Below are 20,866 nucleotides of genomic sequence, written 5' to 3'. Positions count from 1 at the left end.
AAAGCAGTTTACACAAACGATAATATTGGGTATATTTTATTGCAACACATCTGTCAGTCCCGGTAGCTCAGTGGTAAGTATTGATGTTTGAAAGTTTGAAATGTCGAATTTTGTGGGCCGTAGGTTCGAATCGAGGTGTTTTTTTGTTTTTTTTTCTTTCAGTTTCTCTTTTAGGGTAACCATCATAATCATTCATTTTTCCTGGAATATATTAATATATTTAGATAGAAATATTATTAAATTAATTTCTGTTTAAAGGTGACCAGCTATCAGCTCTATGTAAACAAATCGTTTTATGAATGCATAGTCACGAAAACACTCGGAAATTTCATGCAGGTTAAATTCCTCTCTGGTATATTGCCAGTATTAGTGTAGTCAACATGTTCGAGGCGTCCAAGTCTGTTGTTGCAAAGAGAAACATTGTTCAGTATAAGAATGATGCTAAATGCATACTACAAAATGTTCTGAAGGTTATTTCAAGCATCATCATTTTTCCATATTTCAGTTCGTCATTGTATACCGTAGTGCTGTATTACTGCATTTTGAATATTATCAATTGTCTTTGAAAAAAATGTAATTAAAACATAAATAAAAAACAACGATTTAAAAAATATAAATCATGGTGGGATTCGAACCAACGCGACAATGGAAAGAATCGCACATGTAAGGCTAATGCTCTATGGCCGGTACTAATCTTCTACTTCAAATTAAGCATTCCAGTTAGTAGTATAATATAAAATTGTGTACTTAGATATTGTCGATTACCCTCCTGACTTGAACTCGTCCAAATAGTCACTTCGAAGTTATCAGACACGGACTGTACATTTTGATTCTGATAAAAACAAAACAAAACAAAAACAAAACAAAAAACAAAAAAAAAAACAACAACCCCCCCCCCCCCCCCAAAAAAAAAAAACATGGGAACATCATGACTTCTAATAAAAAAAAAAAAATTGTGTACATCTTGACTTTCACAAGTGGGACATTTTGACTTCTTGTGGACCACGAACATTTTTGACTTTTGTTATTTTTGTTGGGTACATTTTGATTTGATGTGCACCCTATAACACCGGACCTTTGAATGAAACAGGTTAAAAAAAGGAATATTTAACATTCCGAACGGAATGCAAGTTACTATATATTTAGTATCAAGTTTGCCGTTCCGGAAGTAGGCCTACTGCCTACTGTATGGTAGAGTTTTATTTTCAAGCTTCCAGATGACCGCGACTTTCAAAATGGCTGCAATCGACCGGTTCGAGTTTCTGCTTCGGGAAATTTTAGAGTTTTTCTCAAATATACGAGATGTATTTGCAGTTTTAGGAGCGATATATGCTGCAAAGAAAACCTTACGGCTTGCTGCAACTGTGTTTGACTCTGTCAATGTCCAGTTGATAAGCAGACTATCAGCAAATTGTGATTTATCTGAAAAGTTTGGAAGTTGGGCAGGTACTGTCTGATGAAATTTTGACTATGTATTAGTCATAGTTTTTGTGACAAAGACTCTGAAGTGAGCTCAAGGAAATCAGATTTTATATATTATGAAAATTCGTTGCAACAAAACAATTCTAAAGTAAACCCTGGGTGAGAACACTTTGGGTCAGACTCTTTTGAAGGGGGCTCATATTTCACTGTGTATATTTCTTTTTGAACACATTTAAGATGAAAACAGGGTTTTATATCAGTCTGGTCATATTTTTTTGGCAGTGGCTAGGAAGCCGGTTCCGGCTACCTGGACCAAAGCAGGGTTCTCGCCAGGCTATTATCGCCTGTCGCGTGCGACATGCCTTCAGACTTTGAGTTGTATATTCGACATCCCTTATTTCCCCCGTCATCCCTTAATTGCCGAAGCGACATGTCATAAAATCATCCCAATAAACACACCGATTAATATTATAGTGTATTCGAAAAGCTTCCACGTGCTACCCGATAGTTTAGGTAAAGCGATGCGAGTTAAAATAACCGATAAACCAATGACAGCTTCCTATATGTGGAACGTGTGACGTAAATTTCATCGTAGCTCCGCCTTTAAATCCTTTGACAGGCGGCATCTTGTGATGTGTACATGAAAGTGACTGTTTATCGCAAGTTTTAAGATTATACATGTCATTAGATATAATGATGATTCAACAATTATCGTCCGAATGTTTTTCGCAATCAAGGAAAGACAATGTAAGGAATTAAGTCAAAAATTGTGCAACACGGTTAAATGCTTTTGAACAATTATCGCCGTAATATTAATGTTTTCACATATATGAAATGTGTTTTCTCGGGCGGAATATCGAAAAGACAATGCAAGAATTATTGTTTTCTGTCGTCTCTTTCAAAATAGAACTTGTAGAGAAAAGTTTGAAATACCCTTTGTGCATTATTTCAACATGAACGGACACTTTGGTAGAACCACCGACCTTCCGTAAGCCAGCTGGATGGCTTCCTCACATGAAGAACCTCACATGAAGAATTCAACGCCCCGAGTGAGGCTCGAGCCCACATCGATGAGGGGCAAGTGATTTGAAGCCAGCGACCTTAACCACTCGGCCACGGAGGCCCCGGTCACGCCAAATGGCCATTGATCCAAAATGGAAACCAGCGTTTCCCTGGATGACAGTCTCAGATTGTATTTAATTTATACTCATTAAATCTAGTTTTTAACTTGAAAGAAGATACAAGTATGAATATATTTCATGTTTAACATCATATTGTTTTTTGTTTTCATATCTATGATGTAATCGATGAATAGATTCAATGCATTAAAATTTTGAAAACTTATTTTGTATTTTTGAACATTTCAACACTAAATAACTTTGAAAGTATTTGTCCAACATTGAAATAAGTTGGAAAAATGGAAAGAGCATGAAAAATGCCACAAGACTGCAAAGTTTTATAGAGATATCTTGAAAATTAAAAAAGTTATGACAATTTGAAGGGATTTTTCATTCTTATCGGGTCCGCGAGCGCACGCAATATTTTCTCTTTATATATAGCAAAAAAATTCCAGAAAAATGCTCTATTTAACAAACTTCAAATTGTCATAACTTTTTTATTTTTCAAAATATTTTAAAAAACTAAAAAGTTCTGTGTTTGTCTGATCTGTGGCTTGAATGTGCAATTAAAAAATCCATAATACAACATAGTTTAAAAATTGAGTGTGGTTGCTAGATTGTGTTGTTTTACATGTATGTACAACAAACAGTTGACATTTTCAAAAACTTAAAATGGATAAGTTTTCAGCAAATAAACTCCGCAGAAATAGAAGACATAAACTTTAAAATACAAATAGATCTGTGTGCAGTGCTAAAATTGTGTTGTTTTATGTACAATAAATAGTAAATGAACATTTTTAGCAACTTAAAATTGATGAACTTTTAATTGTCATTCAGCAAATAACTCCATAGGATTTTTATGACCTAATATCTTTTCTTGTTGTACATGTAAATGATGCTTATTAATCACTGAAAATACCACTATGTTTTTCACTCTGAAATGCACCAGAATGAGTTGTAGTAACACAAAATTTTCTGGGGTGACCCCCATACCCCCCATGCAGGACGGGACACCCCTCCCGCACCCACCCCTTTGCTTGTCAGAAAATATCCTTCTGCAACATGCCTTCAGAAAATCCTGGCTAGAACCCTGCAAAGGTCTACGTAGCCGGCTCTATATATACATATCGTATATGAACATGTAAGTAAAGGTAGCTGGCTTTAATAAACTGTATCTATAAAGAATTATAACTTTATAAGGATAATTATATTCGTTAAATAAATTACATCTCTTGTGATTTATTATTTGTGTTTTACCTGTTTATTTTGCCGTATTTACGCACTCCTATCATATCGGCGACATTTTGTTATGTTAAAACGTACTTGATACATATTCAAGATACAGTGATTCATTCTTAAAAGAAAACAAAACAAACAGTTAAAAAAGGCAAAACAAAGAGCATCATCGTACATTAAATGATGCGGCTCTGCTGAACATAACGGCATTTGATATTTCGTGTGCCTTTTTAAGTGAACATTTTTTAAAAGTGATCACCACTTTCGCACTTCTATGTGCGTCTTTAATTAAATTAATCAACTAATTACTAACTAATTTCTTCGCTGCTTTGTCTATAAGTCAGTGATCTTGATTGGTTCTAATTGTTTGTTTGAACATAAGAGCTCTTTATTCTAAGGTAGCGTGATAACTGAAATGTAAAAAGATAATTACATGTACATATCAAAAGACCTAATTCTAAAGGATCGCTGACAATTGAAATCATCTATCTTTTTTTTTCAGTTTATAACAAACTACAAAAATTCATTTAAAATTTTTCTTTTAATTTATAAAAATGCCATTTAAACACGCCGATGACGATAACGACACTTTGATCATTTGTTGATAACATAACAAAATATCGGCCGATATGATATGAGTGCGTAAATACGGCGAAATAAACAGGTAAATGACAAATAGTAAATAACAAGTCACAAAAAAATGTAATTTATTTAACTAATATAATATATAATGATCCTTTATAATAAAGTTTATTAAAACCGGCTACCTTGACTTACGTGTTCATATATGATATGTATATATATATAGAGCCGGCTACGTGGACCTTTAGTCTAGGTAGCCGGAACCGGCTACCTAGCCACTGCCTATTGTTTTCCATCCCAGGTCTGATACTTGTGCCTGTGGTACATCTTTTGTTTAAATTTTGAAACGTGTATAATTTCATGATTTTTTATTCAATTTTTAAAATTCTTTCATTGCCAGAGCTGATTTATGAACACAGCAAGCAGGATGAACACAGGGTTTTTTCTTTCTGTTTGGGGAACATAGCCTATACCCCCAATATTGGGAATTTTGACGTGTGTACGTAAATGTTCCATATTGGAAAATATTCAGTCCCATAGGATATATAGTATTAAGTAAGGATGTGTTTAAAGGTCCATTACTAAGGGAAAGTGAGCTGGCAATTTTTTTCATAGCCAGTGCATAGACTTCTGCAAGACACTAAATAATGAAGATTGGCAGGTCAAAATTTACAGAAGGTCTTTGGAACTCAAAGAAATGTATGTGTATTATGTTGAAATTTCAATGAATCGACAGAATGACCCCCCAGGTCTTTTTAACTTTCTTCATACTTCATAGAAAAATAATTGTACATATACTGCGATTTATTTCGAATTTCTACATACCAACTTTCATTTTCCAAAAAAATGAAATAGTTTCTGTGCTTTTTAAAAGAAATTAAAATGTTCACTTTCCTTAGTATTGGACCTTTAAGCACTTTCTCATACACTTGTTTCACATTGTACAATCTCTTTAACATACTGCCATTACAAAATTGTCCATAATTTGGTCAGTGTTTGTGCAATTTTCATTATTTTGATGAAATTTTTTTCAGAATGTAGATTGGGTATAGCCGAATAACGGCTATAAAAACAGTCGAAAAAAAACCCTGGAACGTAAGAACGAGAAGTTTCAAAGTAAATTTTGTTTGTGTGGTCATTTAAATAATAATTTCTCAGTATTATAATGATAATTACAGTGGTAACTGGTGGGAGTGAGGGTATTGGACTTGCATATGCCAAGGAACTTGCCAGGAGAAAATTGAATGTTATACTGATCAGCAGAAGCGAAGCAAAACTTAAAGAAGCAGCTGCAGAAATAGGTAACTTTGTGTTTTAATGTTTAAATTTTACCCTGTGATAAATGCGTGTATTGTTGTTATTTTTGCAGTTGTAACTGGGAGCAGTGAGGGTATTGGACGGGCTTATGCAAGAGAGCTTGCAAGTAGAGGGTTCAATCTTGTATTGATAAGTAAACCAGAGAATAGGCTTTACAGAGCTGCAAAACAAATAGGTATCACATTGTGCTTGCTGTTGTAACAAAAAGCTTTACCATACCAGCTTCTTATTATAGTTTCAATTTCTTTTAAGGCACATGGATTTCTGTTGTTTTTCTGAATTGCTTACTGGTAGACATACATTTTTTGCTGTCAGTGAATCACTGGTTGCACATTTAAGATAATGTCATTTATTATATACCTACATATTTTTTGTCTCTAAAACAAAATGTTTTTCACTAAACTACAAACCCTGAGTCAAGCCCCTACTGATATGCAAAAATATTCAGTTTGAAATAATGTAATGATGGCATATCGACGTTCCATGTGTCAAAAGGTTCAGTGTTTCAAACATGTTTTCAGTCTTATTTATCTAAACTTATAGTCAGTTTTGACTGATATAGCACTGGAAATAGGTATGTTTATATAATAAAAAGGGTCATTAAAACAGTCCTTTGATCTGCATTTTATTCCCATGGATTTGCCAGGTTGGATCACACTTGTGGGTGGCCGGGGCAAGTGCCTCGTGGGATCCAAGGCTTGCAAAATCCACTCGAGTCAAATACAACATTGTAGATCAATGTGCTGTTATAATAACCCTATTATATTTGACATTTAGAAAGTTCTGTCATGCTATGGAATGGTTTAAGCTGTTACATTTCACCATTTTATGTTAGACTTTTGTTAAAGGTTTAAACAAATGTACTTTTCAATTTATTTTGGTTTTAATAGGTATTTTGATGGTTGCATCTACAGCATTTTATGTCTTGCAGCAATATGTCAACTGAGTAGTTAATGTGGCAGAAAGTGAACATTAATTTATTTGTGAGGGATTTACCAGGACTTTTGATAAATTTCAGTTAAGTTAGGCATTTAATGTTAGCTCAGCAAATCTATTCTTCGAATCACTTCATACAAAATTACTTACCCAATTGCCTCTGTCAGGTCAGGCGGTCATTGTTGGCATATGTGTTTTGTTTAAATTTGACATTCACTGTGGTAGCAAGTACTAGCAACAGTATTACATGTTGTTTTGTGTTTGTTCTTAACTACTTTTATTTATTCTATTTGTGTTTCAGAAAAATATGTTATATTGTTTTCTTTGATTAAGTTTGGACCTAGTTTCCTAGTTTCTTTGTTTCAAAGCATTATAACCAGCTTTTAATTTAACATTTTAATGCAAAAATGGCAAGAGGAGTTTCTTCTATGACTTTGATATACATGTATAATCTAACTTGACTTCGCTATGGGCTTGATACTGTTATGTGTACAGGTATATTCAAAATAATAGCACATACTTGTATGGTCGGACCATCCAATAGTAGTTTTGCACAGAAAAATTATTCAGACTAACCATTTTCTCTGTACATGTACATGTATAAGTCAGGGTATTCATGAATCATGAGGAGAAAATGGTTATGGGAGTATCCTTAACCTTTACCCTGCTAAATTTCTAAAATGGACTGGTCCATCATTAGTTTGGGCAGCACCACTTCTTATTCAAAGGGGTGTTCACTGAAAATTTACTGACTGAATAGTGAACAGTGCAGACCATGATCATCCTGCACAATCACTTGTCGGCAGCAGGCTAACAGTTAAAGAACTTTTCTTAGCTACATTCTTGCTTGCACATTAAAATGCTTAATGATAATAAACAAATTCATTTTAACTTAGCTGATAATGATATATAGCTCACATTTTGCTGTGTCTTGGAGCTTTTTCATTGTAATTAATAAAATGATTAGGTATGATTAATATCAAACTGCATAGATGATTTTTGGGCAGCTCGATTATTTTGACTGCTTTGTCAGATAAAACAGAAATCCAAATTGTTTAAACAAGTGACCAGCAACATACAAGCTTTTAAAGTGGGCCATATCTCTTAAGTCAATTCAGGTCATAATTAGGGGGGATAAGTTTTACCTTAAAGAAGTCTTTGAAATTATGCATTTACGCAAGAGAATTTTTTTTTACCAATATTGATAATGCAAAAATCAAAATTTCTCAAAATTCAACAAGACGGGTCCTTTCAGATGATACCAAATTACATTTATTTGACATTGAAGAACAATTTAAATAATCATTTGTAATCTTAGACAACAGCCTGGCGTATATTTCAGAGGAAGAATTCAATGTACAAACGAGCTGTGTAGCTGTAGATTTTTCCATTGGAAGGGATACATATAACCTTATCTGGGACAGTATTAAGGACAAGGAAATCGGAGTACTTGGTATGTGAATTCTGTTTACAGTTATATACACTATATTGTCTGATGCTACAATAATTGATGAATGATTTTTTCGAAGACAGTGCAAAAATTGAAGTGTGGATACTGTGTAAGTGGATATGTTTGCAGGTCAAAAATTTTACGGATTGCGGATTTCGGAAGTTTTGTGAGCGGAAATATTCGCAAATTGCTGAAAACAGAAGTGCCAAAGATAAGTTTGTTCATTTATACTTGACTATATTGACTAAAACTGGAAATATGCACTGGATGATGTTTTCGCAAATTTCTTGAATGTGCAAAATTTGCGAATAGTTCTGCGTCACTAATTTTTCCACTAAATCTTGTAAATAGGTGTTTATTATAAATGACTGAATTCTACAAACAAATTGAGAAAAAAGCCTCAGCATAGATTAAATGTGTCAGATTTTTGTCACCAGTTTCAAAATCCTTTTTCTGCTGGGAATCTGTCTCATTTTACAATGATGAGAAATGACTGAGGGGGCTAAGTTTACATATCGGTGAGAAGGCTTTTTCTGAAACTGAAGATTGATATTATATTTTAATATGTGAAGTTGAATTTTTGTACAACTCTTGAAAATTATTCTTAGAATTGTCTGTAATATGGTAGAGACTTTGTTACATATTATTCATTGATACAACGTGTATGTTTCTTGTTTTACAGTGAACAATGTAGGTGTAATGTATGATCATCCACAGTATTTTCTTGATGTTCCAGTTGAAGTAAGTTTTGGTGTAGCACTTTTCTGTTTTAACTTTACTTCCAGTTTTACATCTTGGTGGAACTAACAGGTTACAATGTAGGGATAACGCATGTTTTTTCGTGTTATGACGTCTGCAGAATACTAATAAATGAATACATCCTACCTCAATGTCATTAAATTTCCATGAAATGCGCGGGAAGGTCTGAGTTGTTTTTTATGTTGACGTCATTTTGTTTTGAATTATCCGTTTTGGGGCCGAATGACGTTTACGCTTTGCCACAGAACTCGCATATATAAAAAGGCGTTATAACAGCACGTGAGCGCGAGAATCTCTCTGTTAACACACGTTTTCTCTCCTGTTAAAACACCCCCGAAATGTGACAATAACAGCAGTTTTATGCTAGAAAGTTTGGAAAATAAGTATATAAAAACAAAATTATTGGTAAAATCAAACAATTTTATCAGTGCAGTATAAAGTTGGACTTGTCATAAAACAAATTTTTCAGTGAAATATTAGTCCAGGTCAAGTTAGACTTTTATTGCAGTGATGAAAACCAACATTCTGAAATAGACCTATATGTTTCTTCAGTGTAAAAGTGGGTAGAAAGGGATAAATTTCCCTAATTTTTTCACAGACTGTGTATTTGACCATTGTTTAAAAAAAGAATTGTAAAAAAGTGATTCTGTGAAAAATGTCACTTGGACCAGTAATGCGCTAAGCCATCGAAATGATCATGAAGTATCCATACAGATTTACTTCTGCCATTCTGTGTTTGTCAGGTTGTTGGTTAAAAGAATAAATTCTTTTGGTGTCTGAACTCAAAAGTAATGGCTGATAAATTTACACATATCTTAATTATTGTTGTTGCTCTGCCCATCAGATACCTATTTAAAGATGTATTAGAATCAAATTCATATTTGAAAATAAGAACAGTTACTTTATAGTATTTGTTTAAACATAAAACTAACAAGTTTGAAATATTACACACCTGATAAGCACAGTACAATGTGTACAACCTTTAAAAGGCTGGAAGTTTTGTAACAAATGACTGTTACATTGTGAATGTTGCTTTACAAACCCTGTCAGTTTATATATTTAGTCAGGTTGGATTAATTTCATTAGGACTTTCTACCTTTAAATTTTGTTTCTAAAAATAACTATTTTAGTGAAATATGCGCATTGAATATCTTTAATGATAACTTATTTCTGGCTCTTTTCACACACATTACTGTAAATGTAACTGTATATTGCAGAGACTGTGGCAGATTGTAAATATAAATGTAGCAGCAGCAACTATGGTGAGTACAAGATCCTTACACTGTAATTGTAGTTTAGAATATTAATGTTAGTAATGTTAGGGTCAAATGATTCTGTATTTTGATTAGAATTTCTCTGACATTCTGTGGATTATAATTTTAACTCGGAATATAGCATACAGTTGAACCTCGTTCGCCCACTTGAAAGGACCTGCAAAATTTGTGCATGTTATTGATAATTAGAGCCATCGAACAAAATGCACTACATCTGAATTTTTCAAGGACCAGACGATGAGTTCGAGCGAAGGGAGGTGTACAAATTATCGGAGTTTGAGTGAACGAAGTTTGACTGGTTTACTTAGTTACGAAAGCCGAAAACATTAACTTAGTAACTGTTGCCCTCAAGATTACATCTAGGGGAAACTAAGACCAGTGTATTGTGTGGTGGTTTGAAACTTTCTGTAATGGTTGAACAGCAGATACTGTCCATTGTATACTTCATTGACAATTCCAGGAAAATTTATTGTCTTACGAAAAGTTCATTTACTGCACTGCCACTATGAATGAAATATTTTACAAAAGAAATGTCGTCTAGATATGAGGTAATTTAGAATGTTCCTAACATTAGCCAAAACAAAATAAAAATTCTGTTAAATTATCTATATTCATGAGGACTAATTTTCATAGATATTGGCAGTTACCCAGCCTGCAAAAACTAAATCCAAACAGCCAAAATGAACGCCCATTTATATTACTTCCGAGAATTGAAATCCACAGATTTATGTCCATTCGAAATAGCTGTTTTGGCCAAATCTACACAATTTTATGTTAAACACAGTTTTATGCTAAGGACTACATGTATGTACAGTATGTTGTAAAAAATGCATCACTATATATTTCAGATGACTCACATGATTCTCCCACAGATGGTTCAAAGGTCTGTAGTTTGCTTCCTGTCTTTACTGGAATAGTTAATAAAGTCTAATCATTTAGGTTGATTTTGTCTAAATCATGTTTATACTAAATCATGATATCTAAATCATGCTTATATAAGGTTCAGAATAATATCTAAATCATGCTTGTGTAAGGTCAGGATAAATTTGGAACAAGTGCTGGCAATATACATGTGTAATTTGTACAGAGAATCCGACTGTTTCGTGGATTTCTAAACAGTACTTGTATTAATGCCCTTGATGGGGATTCAGACCTTTGGCTCCTGCATTAGCAATGTTCCTATAGACAGGCATAGTGACATAAAGCATTATTATATTCATGTACATTGTATCCTTGAAGATTTGAAAGGTATTTTATGAATGAGCTTTACTCATTTGAGTCGCATCATTAGAAAACCAACTTAGTGCATTTGCGACCAGCATGGATCCAGACCAGCCTGCACATCTGCTCAGTCTGGTCAGGATCCATGCTGTTCACTTTCAAAGCCTATTGCAATTAGAGAAACCGTTAGCGAACAGCATGGATCCTGACCAGACTGCGCGAATGTGCAGGCCTGCTGATCTGGATCCATGCTGATCGCAAATGCACTATGTTGGTTTTCTCATGGTGCAGCCCATTTGTGTATTTGAACGTCAGGTTTATGTTTCTTTATAAGCTTAATCAACATTTCAGGGGTAAAGGTGCTATAGTGGTTGTGTCGTCAGGGGCATGTTCACAGATTACACCTCAAATGACAGTATATGCTGGCACTAAGGTTTGTATTTTACACTCTTTTACTGTTGCATGACTAGGTGTGTCTGTAAAAATAAGATTTTTGAGTTGCTAGAAGATCTTGAAAAGTAAAGACCTCTTGTAGTACAGTACATTACACAATGTTTGGTGTTATTTGATTATGCTACATTTTATGAACTGTTTGACATCACGGAAATTCGAAATACTTGTATCATGTCAGAACCTATTTGATATTTGTCAGTGCATATAGGTTTCAGATTTTTACTGTCTCTGACTGTAGAATACTTTTTTAGCTCGACTATTCGAAGAATAGGGGAGCTATCCTACTTGCCTGACGTCGGCCTGAGCGTTAGCGTGAGCATCACACAAATGTTAAAGTTTGTGTACCACCCCAAATATTTTCAAAGTCCATTGAGATATTGCTTTCATATTTTGCATACTTGTTTACCATCATGATCCCAGTCTGTAAAAAGGAGGAGGCAACTCTATCAAGCATTTTGACTGAATTATGGCCCCTTTTCGACTTAGAATAAATGTTAAAGTTTGCGTACCACGTGACCCCAAATATTTTCAAAGTCCATTGAGATATTGCTTTCATATTTTGCATACTTGTTTACCATCATGACCCCAGTCTGTAAAAAGGAGAAGGTAACTCTATCAAGCATTTTGACTGAATTATGGTCCCTTTTCGACTTAGAATAAATGTTAAAGTTTGCGTACCATCCCGAATATTTTCAAAGTCCATTGAGATATTGCTTTCATATTTTGCATACTTGTTTACCATCATGACCCCAGTCTGTAAAAAGGAGGAGGCAACTCTATCAAGCATTTTGACTGAATTATGGTCCCTTTTCGACTTAGAATAAATGTTAAAGTTTGCGTACCACCCCAAATATTTTCAAAGTCCATTGAGATATTGCTTTCATATTTTGCATACTTGTTTACCATCATGACCCCAGTCTGTAAAAAGGAGGAGGCAACTCTATCAAGCATTTTGACTGAATTATGGCCCCTTTTCAACTTAGAATAAATGTTAAAGTGTGCGTACCACCCCAAATATTTTCAAAGTCCATTGAGATATTGCTTTCATATTTTGCATACTTGCTTACCAACATGACCCCAGTCTGTAAAAAGGAGGAGGCAACTCTATCAAGCATTTTGACTGAATTGTTTTGGTATACATGTACTCCGATACGAAAATCACATGTGTAAATAACACGATGTGTTGATATTGTATTTGGGTAGTTGTTACGGCGTGTAGACGTAGTTAAATTTCCTATGCAGCGCTCGAGCGAAAATGCGAAATTACGAAAAAACGGCCTGTCCCTTGGCTTTTCGTAGGACCTTGATTGTACTGTAGTACTGTCCAGATTAAATGATGGACAAGTTCATTATAGAAATTTAGCAGGGTAAGGGTTAATGATATCATAATTCATGATCAGTTTTCTGATCATTAGACTGTTTGTGTCATATAGTACTCAGTATTACTGAAAGACAGGGAGCTATCAGCTAGTGCAAAATTATGTGATCTTCACCAGGAAACATTATATTTTTCAGTACCGAAGTAAAACTTGTTCAACAATTGTAATGGGTATTGTGCACTGAGTGATCACTTTGGTCAATTGGTATTTATAAAGTTTTTCTTTTGTTTATAAATAGACACACAAGTGCCTATAAATAGACACACAAGTTTGAAGGGCACAGCATAAAATTTCATTTTAATTTCAGAGTTTCCTTGATTATTTTGCGCAAGCACTAAGATACGAATACAAGAATTGTGGGATAGTCATACAGTCACTGAGGCCATTCTATGTAAATACAAAAATGACACGATACAGTAAGACATTAACCAGTTACGGACTTCTCGTGCCATCAGCTGAGGTTTATGCACGTCATGCTGTTGCTACTCTAGGATACAGTGGAAGAACCACCGGTTACTGGCCACACAGTATACAGGTCTGGAGATGTTTTGACACTTGCTCATTCTTAAAATTGTAATGCTGATATTCCTATTTTCACTGAATATTTTTAACAAATGCTGAAAAATTAGAAATTCTTTTATTTTGGAAAGGTAACTTGTACATGTTTTATATCTTTCTGACTGGCAACTAAGTTGGTTTGAAGGGCTCAGTTAAAGAAAAGGTTAGTCTCTTGTGTTTTTACTTATTTGTCATTTTTACTCTATCGAAAACTGGTTCTTTCCAGTGCTTTGACTGACCCTTCAAAAACCAAATTTTTTACAATATAAGTTACCCTTTAAGTACACTGGTCAGACATCTGTTCCCTTCTTTCAGTCATAATGACTTTAGCCCAGTCTTGGTTTCACTTCTGAAATAAGTTGTGTCAAATGTAAAAATTACTCCAGTTATTAGCTTATGCATAATTTCATTTGACTTTGTATTGACCAAAAAAAATAAAAATGCCCCAACGACATAACTGTAGGTTTCAAGGTTGAAGCATAGCAAACAAACACTTATTGAGGATGGCCTAGGAGTAAGTAGTCAGTTGCTTATTGAAAAGCTATGTGTTAAATTCAAATTCTACCATGTAATTAAAATTCTCATTTAGCACTGATTGTATACATGAACACATGGCTAGATGACATTGTGATCTACATAACTCAAATACAGCTGTAAATTTTTTCGCCTTTTTTTGACCCATTGAACAGATGTGGCTTTCCAACATGATTCCTGAGTGGTTGTGGATGTGGGGCGCTAGTCGTTTGAATACAGCTCTGAGACGTCAAGCATTGGAGAGACTGGATAGAAAAGATAAAATGAAATCTTCCGATAGTATGAACACTATAGCTGAAGCCGTGCAGTCATAGCATGTGAAAAAAATTGATGTACCCTTGTTTTTTGCTTAAGTTTTCAAATTGAGATTCTTTTAAGAGCAAAGATTGCATGGGTTAAATTATATATAAGTCAAACACTTTTAATAAATTCAAACAATCAAGCTGGAAAATTGGTTTTATGAAATATTTTTGCAATCACTATATTACTGCCTTTTTTCATTGCATCTAAATTCATATGCTTTTGAAAACCAGTGCAGAATATTGAGTTCAGATCAGTGATTGAGCAAATTTTCTCCTTGAGATTTTGATTTTTGACAATATATTGTAAAGAACTGCTCCTCCTTCGACTTCCTCTTAACCATTACCATGCTAAACTTTTTATAATGAACTTTTCCATCTTTCAATTTGGACAGTACCATTAACTGTAAAAAGGGGTGTTTACCAAATAGATACAGACTGAGTGGCAGACCATGCAGATCTTGCTCAGACTGCACAGATGTGCAGGCTGATCATAATCTTCACTGCTTGCAAAGTCAGAATCAAAAGTGTCCAGCATGATGAGGGTTAATTGAGGAAAGTTTTAAAACTACTTTGGGAGAACTAGTACAAACTGGGAAGCAGTCTAGTAACTCCTATTAGATGAGAAGGGGGTAAACTCAGTTAAATAAAAAAAAAGTTGGAAGTAACATTATCAGTGACAGTTTTATTATGTAAGAAAAAAAATCTCAGTTTGAAAATGAAAGTAAAATTCTGGGGTAAGATTATGACAGATGTAAACAAAATGTGCAATGTGATCTGTGACTTTATTGTGATAGTGTAATGAATGTTGTTTCTTGAAAATTGAATCATGCAAGAAGTCTTTGAAAGTGCTGCTCACTTAGACATTTCATTGCCTTATAGCATCAGTTCCTTGCCTTATAGCTCATCACAGCACAATATTCTCAAGTTGTGCTTTTGTGATCACTTAGCATCCAGTGTCTATCTGCTAGGTCTCGAAAAACTTCCTTTTGCTACAAAATTTTTTTAAGCAATCTCATTTTTCAAAAAAAGGTGGAGCACTCTGTGCTTTAAAGGGTCAAAATGATTTGGGAAGAATGTTTCTTGAATGACTTTCTATGTAAAGTTATCACCTATTCGAGTCGTGAAACTTTGGTGAACTATTAAGGGCCATTGCGGCTCTTGTGCTTTCTTTTTTACTGAATCAAGTAATCGTGACTATAGCTATGTAATCAAGTGCATATTTGTGAATTAAGTTTAATTAGAATGATTGACTTTGGTGTGGAAAAACTAAAACGAATTTGTCTTAAGAATATAAAAACAAATACAAAGCAAAATGCAGAAATATCTGGTTGTTTTAGAAAGCTTTTTATCACAGGCAATGTGCAGAAATAAAAAAAAAAGTGTTAGAGATATGTAAAAGATCCTTAGATTCTTTAAATACTAGATGAATCACCTAAGTTGAAATAATGTAAATAATGGCTTGAAAGCTTTCTAAACTATGAAGACTTGGTAGTTGCAGCTTCTGCTGCACATGTAAGTTATATATCAAAGGCAGAGAGCAAAACTGTTGTATTTAGTTTTTTATTAATATACATTTACAGTGGTTTTGAACTTGGCCCTCGCTATATCCACAAGTACATCAGTGTTGTTGTTTGCTGTGATCCAAAGATTGACCTGGATTGTTCTGTTGTTCACATTTTAACCAGTCCTTTTTAAATTCACTTCTAAATTCTTATAGCTAGGTAATAATGTTTTCATTTAAACTTTTTGTCAAAACTTAAATATGGCTTTTACAAATTATTACAAATTTTTAGCTCACCTGAGCCAAAGGCTTATGCTGAGCTTTTGTGACCGCTCATTGGCTGTCGTGTGTCATGCGTCTGTCAACATTTGCTAAAAAAAGATTGTTCATATTATCCCCCTAGGGTCAAATATGGCCCGCCCTACATAGACTTATATAGGGAAAACTTTGCAAATGTTCTTGTCCAAAACCACAAGGCATAGAGCCTCAATGCTTGGCATGTGACATCATCTAATGGTCTTCTATAACTTTTGTTCAGATTATGCCCCTAGGGTCAAAAGAGGCCCCACCCCGGGGGTCCCAAGTTTTACATAGACTTATATAGGAAAAAACTTTAAAAATCTTCTTATCTGAAAACCATAAGACCTAGGCTTTTGATATTTGGTTTGTAGCATTGCCTTGTGGTCCTCTGCCAAAATTGTTCAAATTATGCCCCTGGGGTGAAAAGAGGCCACGCCCCAGGGTTTCAAAGTTTTACATAGACATATAGGAATTTTTTTAAATCTTCTTGTCTGAAACTACATGGCCTAGGCTTTTGATATTTAGTATGTTGCATTGCCTAGTGGTCCTCTACCAAGATTGTTCAAATTATGCCGCTTGGGTAAAACGAGGCCCTGCCCTGGGGGTCCCAAGTATAAAAGAAAAAACTTTTAATAATCTTCTTGACTGAAAGTTCAAGGCCTAGGCTTCTGAAATTTGGTATGTAGCATTGCCTAGTGGCTGTCTCACAAAATTGTTCAAATTATGCCACTGCGGTGAAAAGAGGCCACAGAGGGTCGCTTAGTTTTTATATGAGTTATATAGGAAAAATACTTTGAAAATTATCTGATCAAATTTCCTAGACTGTTTGATTATAATTACATGATGACCTCAAGTAATTAGGGGTCACTTGACTGTGACCTTACCCTACTGACTTACTTTCTTGTTTTTAAGATACAGCCTTGAAATTTGAATGACATATATAGTTTTGCACACCGATCTTAAAACTGAATTTCAGTGACCATGACTGTGACCAACTGACCTACTTTCTTATATTTTAACATCAGTTTGACATTTGAAACATGTAGCTCATATTACTCAGGTGAGTGATCCAGGGTCATCATGACCATCTTCTTGAGTAATTTTACACTTTGAATCACAGCCTTTTTAGATATGAATCCGCACTATAACTTTTTGTATTCTTAGTTAATTAGAAGCATTCTGTACTTGCATAGACTTAACAATATGGATATATTATATATATATATCGGTGAAGACTTTTTCAACATCTATTAATAAGGTTTTACCATGACTATTTGTTACTACATCTGTCATTATGTAACGCCTCTCACGTTTACATAAGCTTGTAGTAAATATTTGCCTTTCAGTACATACCAGTATTATAAGTCTGTTTGGTCCTGCTCAGAAAAAGTCCATTCCGGATAGTTTGCAAACATTCCCAAAAATGAAAGAGCAAATGTTTTATTTACGTAATTTTCGGTGACATTTCTTTATGTTTGTGTAACGGTTTCCTAGTTGTTTTAAAATATGTTGTAATCTTGTTTAGTTACCAGCTTTTGTTATCACAATTTATGGCTACAATTTTTTTAAAGGCACCAAACAGTTTAGAGTAACTTCAGGAGAGAGTTTAACAATGAAAGTTAAGACTATATAAAGTCTTATAAGAGTTAAGTATTTTGATCACTTTCAGGTGTTGAAAGTGTTTCGACATACACAACTTTTAGATTGAGTGTTACTGAAAAAAGGGTTTGTTTTTATGTAGTCACATTATCATGTAAATTATGTGATATGCTCTATGTTGCTTTAAAAGTGCTAGTTATAATATTGTTTATGTTAATTGCTGTCTGTTGTTCTAAATATACCTACAGTACTGTTAACTGCCATAGGCAGGTACATCCTACAGGGTGAAATTTAGTTTGCCAGGTTAATATGTGTGTATACAAATGTGTTCAAAGAGCAACAAGTGTTCAAAGAGCAAACAGTGTTTAATTAAATAAACCTATGTGTATCATTGTGTATCAAAGAAATTACTCTTGTCTTGATGTAGCCTTGTTTATGAGTTTACCTGTGTGTTCATAGATGATGTAACCATGTTTGTGAAATTACCCTCGTCTATATAGATGATGTACCCTTCTTTATGAAGTTACCCTCATGTTTATAGATGATGTACCAGTATTTATGAAGTTAACCTCTTCTTTATAGAGGATGTAACCTTGTTTATGAATTGCCCTTGTCTTCATAGATGATGTACCTTCTTTATGAAATAACCCTCGTCTTGATAGATGATATACCCTTGTTTATGAATTACCCTCATCTTTATAGATGATGTACCCTTGTTTATGAATTACCCTCATCTTTATAGATGATGTACCCTTGTTTATGAACTGCCCTCGTCTTGATAGATGATGTACCCTTGTTTATGAATTACCCTCATCTTTATAGATGATGTACCCTTGTTTATGAACTGCCCTCGTCTTGATAGATGATATACCCTTGTTTATGAATTACCCTCATCTTTATAGATGATGTACCCTTGTTTATGAATTACCCTCATCTTTATAGATGATGTACCCTTGTTTATGAACTGCCCTCGTCTTGATAGATGATGTACCCTTGTTTATGAATTACCCTCATCTTTATAGATGATGTACCCTTGTTTATGAATTACCCTCATCTTTATAGATGATGTACCCTTGTTTATGAACTGCCCTCGTCTTTATAGATGATGTACCTTCTTTATGAAATAACTCTCGTCTTGATAGATGATTTGCCCTTTATGAAATTACCCTCGTCTTTATAGATAATGTGCCTTCCTTACTGAAATTACCCTCATCTTTACAGAGAATGTAACGCTGTTTATATTACCCGCACCTTTATAGATGATGCCCTTGTTTATGAAATTACACTTGTCTTTGCAGATGATGTACTCTCCTATATGAAATTACACTTGTCTATATATGATTTGCCCTTCTTTATGACGTTACAATCTTTATTGATTATGTATTCTTGTTTATGAAATTACCAATGTCTTTATAGATGATATGATTTTTGTTTTGTTCAAGGCTTTTTTGTATTTTATTATTAAAATAATTATGCAAGAATTGAGAAAAAAATAAATCTTTCTGTTATTTTGTTGTTTCTTGATAATATTAATGACATGTCCCGGTACGTTCAATTATATTAAGTGAGTGGGGTGGGTGGGTGCTGGGAGGGTGGCTCGTCTTTTACAAGTCAGATACGCATGTGAAATATCAGCATCAATCCTGGTCTTGTGAACATTGAGGAGAAAAATGTAACAGCAGTTTTAAAATTCAACAAAATATATTGGTGGTCTATAATACTGTCGGTCTGTAATAGTGTGTATCTGATAAAGTATGACTATGAAGTGAACCTCCGCATACTGTCAGTACATACATTTACTATGCCTGCTGTTGGAGTTACGGGCTTTTAACACTGACCAAAATATTGAATATTGCATCTGTAAAGCTGCCAGTTTTCATGTTATCTGTATAAAAGATATAAATTAATGCAATATAGATCTACTCTTATTATCGGGGTACATATATGTTGTTAATATCCTTTCTTCTTAATTCCAGTGTGAAAAAAAACAACAGGTGGAGGATATACTTAAATTTATTACAGTGATAATGTTTTCTGAGAAAAGAAAATGCCAAGAAGTCATTTTGAATTTTTTTTTTGCCCCTATGACAATGAGCTCATTATTAGATGGCTCATTGTCATAGGGGCAAAAAAAAATCAAAAGGACATTTTGGCATTTTTTTTCTCTGAAAAAATTATCATTGTAATTATTTATAGATTTAAGTGTATATGGCTCATGGACCCATACTGTATCCTAGATACGTTACTTCCACCTGTGGTACGATCTAAAGGCCAGTGCCTTTAATACCTATCAAAACCAGATTACTTGACGTCGCGGAACTAATTTTGTATACTTAAAGCCATACTGCGCCATGAAATAGTGCCTCCCTATTTCATGTGCTTGTTTATGTAAAATACATGGAAAATCGATATAAAATAGCAGGACCATGAACACTCCGAACCGGTTATATGCCGCAGGTAATAATTCCTTTAGGCTTCATCCTTATGTTTATAATTATTCGTAGTCGTATAACCTCTTCATATATTAAAAAGTATGTTCTGCTATAAATTATTTCTAAATTAAAAAAAAAATTCTAAGTTAAACCAGCTGCCCAATTGCACTGACCTGGAGCAATTTCTTCTTCCCAGCACTGACGTACATCAAAACAATAACGTTGAAAAGCTAGTTATGATGATACAAATTATATATAAAGAGCCTGACTGACATCTTTTAACAAGATGCCAAAATATGCATAAGTCTCTCACCTTAAGAGGGTCTTGATCATCTGACCTTGCTTCTGAAGTTTGGTGAAAAATTCTTGAAGAAGTTCGTTAAAATAAAAGTTATTTTAAAGTTTTTTTTCTATATTTTTCTTTGACTGTCCATAAAATGCGTTATCATTTGAACAAGCTTCAAGAGAAGAAGTTTTTTTCTATTTCTAGCTC

General features: G+C 34.0%; 1 protein-coding gene across 2 annotated transcripts; it reads left to right on the top strand.

The window, feature by feature from the left end:
- The first annotated feature begins 1,223 nt into the window (after positions 1-1,223).
- LOC123536797 (inactive hydroxysteroid dehydrogenase-like protein 1) lies at positions 1,224-19,443 on the top strand. Of its 2 annotated transcripts, none has more exons than XM_053528942.1 (9): positions 1,224-1,446; positions 5,728-5,850; positions 7,954-8,064; positions 8,744-8,802; positions 10,038-10,082; positions 10,943-10,977; positions 11,667-11,748; positions 13,455-13,682; positions 14,395-19,443. In XM_053528942.1, exons 1-9 carry the CDS (start codon positions 1,236-1,238, stop codon positions 14,551-14,553), a joined length of 1,053 nt encoding a protein of 350 aa, XP_053384917.1. In that variant the 5' UTR covers positions 1,224-1,235; the 3' UTR covers positions 14,554-19,443. The 2 variants fall into 2 exon arrangements, with proteins under 2 accessions (XP_053384917.1, XP_053384919.1); XM_053528944.1 differs by lacking the exon at positions 5,728-5,850 and adding an exon at positions 5,537-5,659.
- Positions 19,444-20,866: the final 1,423 nt, after the last annotated feature.

This window comes from Mercenaria mercenaria, chromosome 17, assembly GCF_021730395.1.
Source record: "Mercenaria mercenaria strain notata chromosome 17, MADL_Memer_1, whole genome shotgun sequence".
NCBI classification, from domain to species: Eukaryota; Metazoa; Mollusca; class Bivalvia; order Venerida; family Veneridae; genus Mercenaria; species Mercenaria mercenaria.
This window is presented reverse-complemented; position numbering and strand designations above follow the sequence as displayed.

What these genes read in the sequence shown, in the direction of transcription:
- LOC123536797 (XM_053528942.1), top strand. Translation starts at nt 1,236, where the DNA reads ATGGCTGCAATCGACCGGTTCGAGTTTCTGCTTCGGGAAATTTTAGAG. An exon ending in AAAGTTTGGAAGTTGGGCAG is followed by an intron (nt 1,447 to 5,727) that starts GTACTGTCTGAT and finishes TTATTTTTGCAG; the next exon opens with TTGTAACTGGGAGCAGTGAG. An exon ending in CAGTATATGCTGGCACTAAG is followed by an intron (nt 11,749 to 13,454) that starts GTTTGTATTTTA and finishes TTTTAATTTCAG; the next exon opens with AGTTTCCTTGATTATTTTGC.